Here is an 11225-nt window from a genome sequence, read left to right on the forward strand (position 1 = left end):
TAGTGCGACTCTTACCAGAATACCAAAGTTTAAAACCTAAATTATCAATCTCCTTAGCCTTTTCTCCCACCCACTTAGTTTCTTGAATACATAAGATATTAATTTTTCTATGAATCATAATATCAACTAATTCCATTAATTTACCATTGAGAGTGCCTATATTCCAAGATCCTATCCTAATATTAGTTTCATTAGTTTCATGGACTAACTTCTTTACCCGCATTCGCCCGTAATGTGGGAACCCTTGCTTATTTAACACTACACACGGGCGCCGGTGTAGCGGCCCTTGCACACTTTTCACTGTATTCAGGCTACACAGCGCGTCGCTTCCAGGGGACGCCCTAGCACTTACACAATGATCAAAAGGATTCATGTGATGATTTTTTTCGACAAGTTTTACGCTGGCTGTCGACTACCTAACGCAACCCTCCACTTTTCTCATCCGGGGCTTGGGACCGACAACGGCAGTGTTCCAAGGCGCATTTACATATAAGGTTGAATTTTACGATTGTAGGAAATACTAATGTTATATAAAGCAAGGCGCATTTACATATATAGCACACAATTCTTATGTATTTACATATCTCACACCTAAACTTTCATATTTATTCACATAGCACTCTAATATTTAAAAGCACATCAAAATATATTACTACCGCGTTTTAAAAGTGAAATAAACTTTTTCATGCATGGGTTTAAAGCAACAAAGTGCTATATATATGTAAATATGAAAGCTTAGGTGTGAGATATGTAAATACAAAAAAATTGTGTGCTACGCATGTAAATTTCCCATAAAGTAAATGATGGATTATGCTATATATCATCATCATTAATTGGCCTTATTCAGCAGCTTTACGAACCTTTCCCCTTCATTCGTTTCTATCATATATTACATGCAATCTTATGTGTTAACTTTGAATTATGCAAATCACCATTCATAATTTCTAATCAGATTATCTTTTACCTATCCAAGTTTCCGTTTTTCATGAATATCCCTTTCTCTCGATATGTCTTCAATTCGATGTTAGCTATAAACATGTCATGAATACGAGCCGTTTGTCTTTTGATTACAGGTGGGTTATTAGCTCACCACGCCTTTGATAGTCTATGTAACCATTATATTTTAAATTCATACTGTGACGCTTGGAGATCAATCAATCCCTCATCCACAAAAGCAGAACTTGAAAATGGCATTGACACCAACAATACCAAAAGTCTGAATATAGCGATGTCACATATATGCCCGAAAAAGTAAATTTTTAGAACATAAAAAACTTGCCAGCGAAATGATGGTTCATTGAGGCAAATCAATTTCTTTTATAAGTTGTATTATAAATATTTTCTTTTCCTGAAAAGGTCGAGCAATAGCTTGCTTGGAGGAGCGTTTCTTAATTTACTTACTTGTAATCATTCCAACCCACCACAATGGCTCCTGCAAGTATGAGAAGCCTCCCGAAGCTGAATCAGAGAAAAAAAAACAACAACAAAATGCCGTCAATAGCAACTCAACTTAGATGACCAAACCCAAAAACAATAATAACAACATAGAATGACTCCATTTCAACAAAATTAACCCACCTGCTCTTACTCCAAAAGTGCCGGCTCTCTTAAGTCCCTTCTTCTTCACAATAAAACTAGTACCGATAAAAAAACTGGAGGACAGGGCAAGCGCAAAGCCTCGGCAGTTGTCCGCTGACATCCCCATGAACGAAAATCGCTGCACCTAAACCCTAATCCTCCCTGCGAAACAATCCCTGTAATACGGAAACTTAAACGAGTCTGAAATCAGAAAACCGTCTTCTTCCTCTCTCCCAAACTCAGCAACTTTCTTCTCACCAATACCAAAACAGCAACCGATCCCTTTCTCCGGCGAGATCGCCGGAAAATATGTACTCGTTCGCACAGCGATCGAGTCGAAAACTGGAGGAGAAGGAGAAAGCGCGCTTCGAGATACCATTTCCGTCGAAACTTTTTATAAGATGAATGTCCTGTGAGATACCGGCTCCATTACCAGATGGCTGTTATCATGCACCTTCGCATCAACTTTATTATCGTGATTCCGCGCTTACGACCGGATGATTTTGTTGAGAGCGGAATGGAGGGCTCGTTGCGGTCGACATTTGGCATCTGGCTAACGTGCTCTGCAGATACATTATAATGGGTTGAACTTTTAAAATTGGGGGTCGGAGCGCCGAAACAGGTACGAAATTCATTCGACAACCGGCTGCAGTTTTTTAAATAAAATAATTTACTTAGGCAATAGCACTAAAAATTATGTTGTGATTTTGTGCCATTACTATAAAAAATATAAACTAAATAAATTAATTTTAGAAATAAAACTCAAAAAACAAAAAAGAATCAAAAAGTTCTCGTGCAAAAACTGCATCAGGACTCCAATCATTGTCTGACACGTGTACAATCGGGCCCTCTCAGTAAAAAATAAATAAATAATTTAATATACAATGAGGCCGGAGTGTACACGTGACACACAATGATTGGGGTCATTTGCATTAGGACTTCTGATGTAATATTTTTTTTCCAAAATAGTCCCTTAATTATTTAATTTGTTAATATATTGAAATTATAAGAATCCAAATACATATATATTTGTCTCATTTGAATCTTTGTAGGAAATTCAGGGGTATTGCTTGCAATATATATCACTTGCCATATTTACATTTACATATCCAACGTCTAAGAGAGATCTCACTTACAAGGCATTTATAATTTCTTACTTATATAACACATTACTTTTTAAGAAGATTTAGAGCCCGTTTGGGGCAGCTTATTTGGTGTGGTGGCATTTTGAAAACGCGTCTAGCCTGTTTGAGTAAACTGTGTTTTGGCATCTTATGCGTTTTCAAAACGCAGAAAACAGTGTTTTCACATCACACATATCTAGGTGCGGTACACATATCTAGGTGCGATGGGAGCTTATTGGTAACGGTCTGGGTTTTCCAAAAAAATAAAAATTTGTAATTGTCACCGCACCTAACTTATCAGTAGATTATTCTAGATCAAACAGAACCTTACTTACATGTCACTCAGCTCCTATGTATTTATATAACTAACCCATAAGTTTCATTTTTTTTTTTTACATATATGCCACGAACTATAATAATCTTTGCATAAATATTATGAAAAAATTGTATTTCCAATGTACATGTGATTCAGAGTAATTTAGTCGGCGAAAGCAAAGGCTCACGATTGAGAGAGGGACCGCATAACACGGGTGGTGTCCGCGTGGGAAATACAGCTGGCGTTGAATCGATGGCTATTCTAAGTCAAACTATCGTTTTTGTCTGACTCACTGTAATTGATAATTTATGATTGTTATTTCCGTACTGAAATGGTCTTTATTTGGAGAGCTAAATTGTTTCATCTCTCTGCACTTTTCTGACATATTCTTTTCTTAAGAGAGAGAGTTGCATGAAAATGTTTATAAGAGAAGACCACAAGGGAGTTATTTTGTTCATTTTATTTTGTCTTCACTTAATATATATATATTAATAAAGAAATCGGCATTTAGTTGAGGATCAAATACTGTTTTTTTCATGCGTTAAGCCTCATAATGGGAAAATATTTACGTACGTAAGACGTGCGCAGAGCTGCGTACGTCGGGAGATTATTCAGAGGGTATAAGGGGGTTATATCCATGTTATACCCCATTTAACCTCCTTGTAACCTACCTGTAATATATCTGTAACCTAATTTAATCTCCTTGTAACCTACCTGTAATATATCTGTAACCTATAAATAAGTTACACACTTCTGTAATTCTGATTGTTACAGGTAAGTTACAGAGAGGTTGCAGGAGGGTATAAAGTGGATATAACTCATCTGTAACCTCTGAATAACTCCCGACGTAAGCAGCGTTGCGTACATCTTACGTACGCAAATATTTTCCCCCCGTGATGAGAGTCCTTGTCATTTGCCTAAATATCAAGATAGATAGAAAGTAGCTTCGTATATAGTATTTAAAATCAACTGGAAACAAATCGAGATTGAGTCAACTTGATTTTAAATGGGGTGCAAATTTTATTAAGATTTAAATATTTATTATTTTCCTTTTTGAGACCTTTTACAATACCACATAATTCTTTCATTTTTACAAATCTAATCCAAAATCTCATATATATGTATCACTCAAATCTTTAATATCACAATACATTTATTTTCATGTGTAATTAAATTTATGACATTATGGTTTCAAAAATTTAAATATCAAGCTTTGGGTGTTAGATATGTCAATACTTAAAAATTGTGGGGGGGGCATGTTTGTAAATTTATTTTCATTTTTTAAACAGCACGAGGAAAATGTAATTTCTTGAAGGCTTATTTAACCGAAAGCTTAATTGACGTGAGTGTTAGGTTTTCAAAATAGCAGGCCGAAGACGACCAATCAAAATGGGACACGTCGATATGAAGGGTTGACCACGTGTCAATTCACTATTTGACCAGCTCGAGTCGCCTCCAGCCGGTAATCAGATCTTCTGAAACAAGGGAATCTAGTGCCCTCCGCTTACACGTCATGGAGATTTCCAAATACCTAAATAAAAGATCATTACATAATATAAATTTAACATTAAACATTATTATATATGTTTTAATAGCCGAAATTGAAGAAAGGGCAGAAACATTTTTTGGTTAATGTTAAGATTTTAATTTTTTTGGCATTGATGGGGCATGTTGATAAGTAGTAAAAAAAAATATTTATCTTGTTCATGCACAAATTTTAATGTTAGGATAAGATTTTAATTTTTTTGGCATTGATGGGGCATGTGGATCTTATATTTTGCTTGGTTATATTGTGATTTATGCATGACACGTGTCCTATGATAGTTGTTGATAAGTAGTAAAAAAAATTTATCTTGTTCATGCACAAATTTTAATGTTAGGACTAGAAGATTTCACCATCAAATCAAATATTATTTACAATGAGGCTTTAACAAATTTATAATTAAATTGAACATCTAGACGGGACGGACGAAACATACGAGAAGCTTAGATTGGAGTCCAAGTGGGATCAAAACATGCACATGAAATATACGAGGAAATTTTGGTACTTTAATTAGTTGACAAAAGTGATCTTCAAATTTGACAATTTTATAGTCAGAATGAGCATCTTAATGAGAAGAATTCAATATTTACAATATTACTAAATATTGACATATTAAGATACTCAAACACTAAAAATATCATGTGATTAAAAGAATAACTCTAAGTCGTCCAATGTAACATGTATTTATGAATTGGGGTGGGACCTTAGAGTTCGAGAATAGCATCTTAATGAGAGCTATGATGCTCGGAGGATTCATGAGCTCCACTAATCCACCTCCACCAAACATCTAACCATCATACCCCAATCATTGTTAAACCACCATAGCCATTGTCGAACCACCAAAATAGTTAGGTTATTGCCTGACCATAGTTGCCCGCTAACCACAAATGGGCAACTAACATCGTAGATTGCCATTGTTGTCGTTAAATTATTTATGTTGTATCCATTGTCAGACCACCATCCTTGCACCATTACTTAGTCACAACAATTAAAAATGTCATCATTTGATTACTGCCATCGAATTTTCAACATACGGCCATCACTGCAAAACCATTGCTGCTTATGATCTTTCGTCATTAAACAACTACCATCCAACCGTTATTGTTGAAGCCTCAACCACATAAGATATATTAACCTCTGTCACCCAACTATAGTTGTTTGATAATGTTCACCAATATGCAACTTCCTAACCTCCTCGTTTATGAGTTATGGTCCATCAATTTCTATCACCCATTATTGCTTTCTGGCATCTAACATTTAGCAAGAATCGCCCATATATAACTTTCTGACATTCATCATTAGACTACAGTCCCTCAACTTCTATTGTTCGAGGATAACAAACCTTCAACACCAAAATACAATAACTTGATAACAACGCCTTGACCTTTGTCGTCAAATTAAGGCTCTGTGACATCTATCGGCTGACTACAATTATGCGACCTTCATCACCTAACTACAATCATTCGACTACATTCACTCATTTATAGTCTTTTGAATATCATCACTTAAACTATGATTTGCTACCCTCCGACATTCATTGATGCCAATGTCAACACCCTATGACCTCATCGCCTGTTATCGTCTATAACATCAACGCATATGATTCGTAATATAGTAAAAACATGTCATCCACACCAAGATGACACTAAACTTTTTTGTCTCTTAGATTCATTTTATCAAGAACGACAAAACGAGAAATAGAATAAGAAAAATTCACACCAGAAAACAATAACACAACAGAACACACAGATTTACGTGGTTCGGCAAATTGCCTACTCCACGGAGTCGCAAAAGATTTTACTACTTGAGGAATTTACACCAGTCGATCACCTCGACTTACAAGAGGAATCTCTCACTTCGTTGATCTCTCTTCTTCTCTCTTTGTTCTTCTCTCTCTATACTGTGAGATACATTCTCTCTCTACACCGAGATATACCGCGCTATACCGAAGAAGATAAAATTATAAGAGAAATAAACTCAATTTCTCTTCAGCCATAAGTCACCAAGAAATTAAGGGAGAACAATCTTCTTCTTCTTCTTTCTTCTTCCTTCACCGCAAGGAACTACTGTTTGCACTTTCCTTCCTTCCCGAAGAAGAACATCAACCGTGACTTAGAAATTTTCTTCTCTTCTATTAGCAACTTAAAGGAGAGATGGGAGGTGACGTCATTTCGTGAAATAGGGAAGGCGGGAAAGGTTAGCGGGAGCTAGGACGCGACTCTTGCGATCAGAAGAGAAGGAGCGGTCGTGACGAATCCTGATCGACTCTTGTACACGGAAGAGAGGGAGCGGTCGCGACGAATCGTGATCGGCAACAGGGAGGCGAAAGCGGGAAGCGACCTAGCGGGAGTGGTTCCTATCGGGCTCCAGCACTAACAATCTCCCACTTGGAGACTGATACACAAGCTACAACATCTCCTTCCTCAAACTGATATCCTCCATTGGCGTTGTCGCCCTTTTCTTCAAACATGAATCCTCCACCATGAATCCTCCACCATTGCAACTCAAAGCCCTTGTCTTCACTCCAGAAGACCAACTGAAGCTACGCACAACTTCAATTTCTCAAGAGTATTTCTCAAGAGTAACACCCTCAGTTCAATTTCTCAAGAGTAACACCCTCAGTCAACATATCAGCAGGGTCAACATAGCTTTGCACCTCCAAGCTATTTCCTGGATTACTCTTGTCTCTGGGCAATATCCTGACTGCATGGGCAATATCCTGTCTCTGTTGAAAGTCTTTTTCAACATGTCTAGCCTTGTACCTCTTACTGACATCATGCTCAGCCTTCACCTGGTACACTCACTTGTTGTGTAATGCCTTTTTTCCCTGGTGAAAGTTCAGCCAGCTCTCACTTGCTCGAACTTTCATCTTGTAAGATTTCTTCATAGCTCTGTGGTTTTTCACCATCTGTTTGTGGAACAATAGGAATGGGTGCCTCAGACTCATTCTCCTCTTCGCTTCCATCATTAATAGGACTATGAACTGTCAGCAATAGTGCATCATGCACTTCTTCAGATACCACACTTGTGTTATCATTCTCCATCTTTTTGGGATTCGTGCAGTTCCTCTTTATGTGACCAGCCTTGCCACAATTACAGCAGATCTGCTGACCAGACTTTGATTTTGATATCCCTTTATTTGAGTTATTGTCTTGTCATCTCCCTCTAAAATCAACATTCAATGTCAAACTCGTACCTGAGATCTCACCAGAATCTTTCTTGCGAACCTCCTCAGCCAGAATCAAATCACGAATATCATCACATTAGTTTAGATTTACCTGCAAAACTCCTAACTGTCATCCTCATGGCTTCCCCATTATTTTGCTTCCCAATTATTTGGCAATGATGCATCCATGCATGTATCTCATCATCAAAATAAATTTCAACAGACGGCAATGCAATTGATTTGTGATAGTATGTGATAGTATTGAAATCATTCAGGTATTGAGCAACAGAAACACCTTCCACTATCTTCAAGTTGAATAACTTTCTTAATCAAGTACACGCTGTTATTCATCGATGACTTTTCATACATACCTGATAAGGCTACCATGAGATCTACAGTCGTCTTTTTCTTGACGACCTTGTGTGCAACGAATCTCAATAGGGTCAATCGAATAACCCCTAGAATTTGTCGATCTAACAAATTTCATTCAGCCTCATCCATCCTTTCAGATTTTTTCCCCAATAACGGAAGATGATGTTTCTTCCAATAAAGGTAATTCTCTATCTGCATTCTCCAATAACCAAAATTTGTGTCATCAAATTTCTCGATCCATGAAACATTCACTTCATCTGCAGTCATCGTCGTCCTCAGATCCGAAAAAAGCTCTGATATCAGTTGTTGAGATATACAAGAAATACCCGTTATTGTGGTGTGTGTGTGTACAGTCATCGTCGTCCTCAGATCCGAAAAAAGCTCTGATATCAGTTGTTGGGATATACAAGAAATACAAGTTATTGTGGTGTGTGTGGGTGTGTGTGGGTGTGTGTGTGTGTGTGTGTGTAAACAAGAGAACAATTGACAACGAAGCGAAAAACAGAACGAGAAAAAATCACACCATAAAACAGTAACACAGCGGAACACATAGATTTACGTGGTTCGGCAAATTGCATGCGTCCACGGAGTTGCAGAGAAATTTACACCAGTCGATCACCTCGACTTACAAGAGGAATCTCTCACTTCGTTGCTCTCTTTTCTTCTCTCTCTGTTTTTCTCTCTCTACACCGAAATACACCGAAAAAGCTCTACACTGATATAGACCGAAGAAGATAAAATTATAAGAGATATAAACTCAATTTCTCTTCAGGCACAAGCCACCAAGAAGAAGTCAAGGGAGAATAATCTTCTTCTTCTTCTTTTCTTTTTCCTTCACCGCAAGGAACTACTGCTTGCACTTTCCTTCCTTGACAAAGAAGAACACCAACCGTGACTTAGAAACTCTTCACTTCTATTCGCAACTTAAATGAGAGACAGGAGGCGGCGGCGTTTTGCAAAGCATGGAAAGCGGGAACGGTTCTCGGGAGCTGGGACGCGACTCTTGCAATCGAAAGAGAGGGAGCGGTCGCGACGAATCACAATCGGCAACCGGGTGGCGGAAGCGGGAGCGGTTCCTATCAGTCTCCAGCGCTAACACATTCCTCAAGCAATCACTTGAATGCGACTCTGAGTCGTCCAAGTTTCTCTAGTTTACATCATGGAGTTCACTTTACACAAGTCATGGCTATTATAATATATCAATGCCTCCACCAACTAAATGCAATAAAGGATGTTATTTGTAACATATAACATATACGAGTAAGATAATTTCAATTGATCAAGCTCCGTAATTTTTTCCTATATGATTTTTCCATGTAAAAATTTCGATGTCTTTGTTTTCAAATCTTTTTAATGTGTGTGCATGTGATGGATCTTCATATAACACTAAGACGTAAATCTCTTATTTTATCACCACAAATCTTCTTGCACATAATAATAGTGATTGGTAGTAGAATACACAAAAAATATCAGCATGAATCTCAAAGAGAACGAACGGCCAAGATTAAAGAGTCTCCTCAGTGGTAAGCAATCAACCAAATGTTTAAGACTGAGCATGAAGTCGCATCTCCAAACCCAGAATAGGTTCAAGCTCTAGAGATGGTTTCCCGTTCGGTAGCGGCTAGACCCGTCGAAAGTGACTCAGAAATCATCTGACGGTTAGTATCGTCGCATATCCGACATAGGCTGCGACAAGATCTGCCTAAGACCTTGCAAGAATTAGAGATCCAACCGATGCGGTGAACCAACCAGGCATGCGAGACACGAGCCCAATAAAACTAGAGTCGAATAAACAATGAGTCATGACTCACTCAACGAAAAAAAGCCGACTGATCAAGTTCAAACGAACAACCCTGCATCATGATCGAACGATCACCTCGCAACCGATCGCTCTGGTCGATCATGTCAAAAGACATCAAACAAGATCACCATGCAGTTGAACACCTCGATCGACCAACGCATACTTCAGAGGGCGTAGATGTCGCTCCGATGGTGGCCTCAGTTAGTTGACTTCAAGTCAGTCGGCCAGCCAATTACTGCCAATATTGAAGTTCAAATTTTAATACAAATATGATATAAAATCTATACAATCAATTAGAGTCTTAATGACATTAAGAATGGTTTTCATAATTGTTCACTCATTTATATAATTGTACAGAACATGTCTCTATAAGTACTAGACAAAAATACGAATAAAGGAAATATCTCCCTCGATTCTCCCTATAAAAAATTCTAGACTTATTCTACTCGCGTACTTCTTTCATTCACTCTGCTCTAACTCTCGGGGCATGATTCACAAAAGACAAGCTAGGATTCCACAGTAGTAAAAGAATATATTGGGTGTAAAGAACAAACATTAATGATATTTTATATACAGCATCATTGACGGCATTGAGATAATCCATTGATTGCTAACAATGGATGCTATATATAATGGAGTTAAAGTTCAAAATGAGAGAGGAGAGCAAAAAAATAATCATAGAATTTAGAAAAGATGAAGTATTCATTGTATGTGTGTGTATAAAACTGAATGTAAATGTAAAATTTTTAAGAGATAAACACATATAGATCACCTCAAACATTGATATTTATAAATCAATCACTCAGTTGATTGTTTTGAACAATCAAACTCTTATATTTACGCATGCCGCAATAACCAAATAAATAGCTAAAAAAAACTATCAAGAATTTGATAAAAATGAAAAATATGGGTTGGGATTTCACCATGAATTTTGATATTTGAGTGAGAATTTGAAGAAAAGAAAGGAAGGTTAATTTGTAAATATGAAGTTTGGGGCGATCTGAATGTAATTGCCCCAATTTTTAAATTATGTACACCTACCTAACCTTTTTTCAAATATAGGCCATCAAAAGCCACTTTTTTTATGAGCCACACTTTATGATGATGAGCCACACTTTATGAAGCCTAATTTGAACTTCCCCAACATGTCCAATTGCGAAATCCAGAATTCTTAGCTTTATGCATGCTTCCCATCATTTTTATTAAAACTAGAAACTAGTCCAAAAAGAAAATCACAGGGAACAATCAGTTTGGTCATATTTGATTTTTCCAATGTTGTTGACATAAGACCTCTTGTCTTTTATGTTTCATATAATATTCCTTTT

The 11225-nt window shown here is 37.2% G+C and overlaps 2 protein-coding genes across 5 annotated transcripts in view; both read right to left on the reverse strand.

Annotated features, from left to right (window-relative positions):
* LOC110018904 (probable magnesium transporter NIPA1) overlaps window positions 1-1979 on the reverse strand; it is a 12840-nt gene extending 10861 nt beyond the window's left edge. Inside the window, exons 1-3 of one of the 2 annotated variants that reach the window (XM_020716384.1) lie at window positions 1837-1979; window positions 1579-1754; window positions 1402-1458 (exon numbers count right to left, since the gene is read on the reverse strand). In XM_020716384.1, coding sequence (XP_020572043.1) covers window positions 1402-1458; window positions 1579-1705 — 184 coding nt within the window. In that variant the 5' untranslated portion in view covers window positions 1706-1754; window positions 1837-1979. Of the gene's footprint in view, window positions 1-1401; window positions 1459-1578 lie in introns of both variants that reach the window. The other variant, XM_020716383.1, reaches the window with a different exon arrangement.
* A 127-nt stretch (window positions 1980-2106) lies between these two features.
* Window positions 2107-11225, reverse strand: part of LOC110018903 (putative pentatricopeptide repeat-containing protein At1g03510) — a 27309-nt gene continuing 18190 nt past the window's right edge. The window contains exon 3 of one of the 3 annotated variants that reach the window (XM_020716378.1): window positions 2107-2141. The gene's annotated coding sequence lies outside the window, so the exon portion shown is untranslated. Of the gene's footprint in view, window positions 2142-4243; window positions 4550-10113; window positions 10136-11225 lie in introns of those variants that run through there. The other 2 variants (XM_020716380.1, XM_020716382.1) reach the window with 2 other exon arrangements.

Source organism: Phalaenopsis equestris, unplaced genomic scaffold (genome assembly GCF_001263595.1).
Source record: "Phalaenopsis equestris unplaced genomic scaffold, ASM126359v1 Scaffold000036, whole genome shotgun sequence".
Lineage (NCBI taxonomy): Eukaryota > Viridiplantae > Streptophyta > Magnoliopsida > Asparagales > Orchidaceae > Phalaenopsis > Phalaenopsis equestris.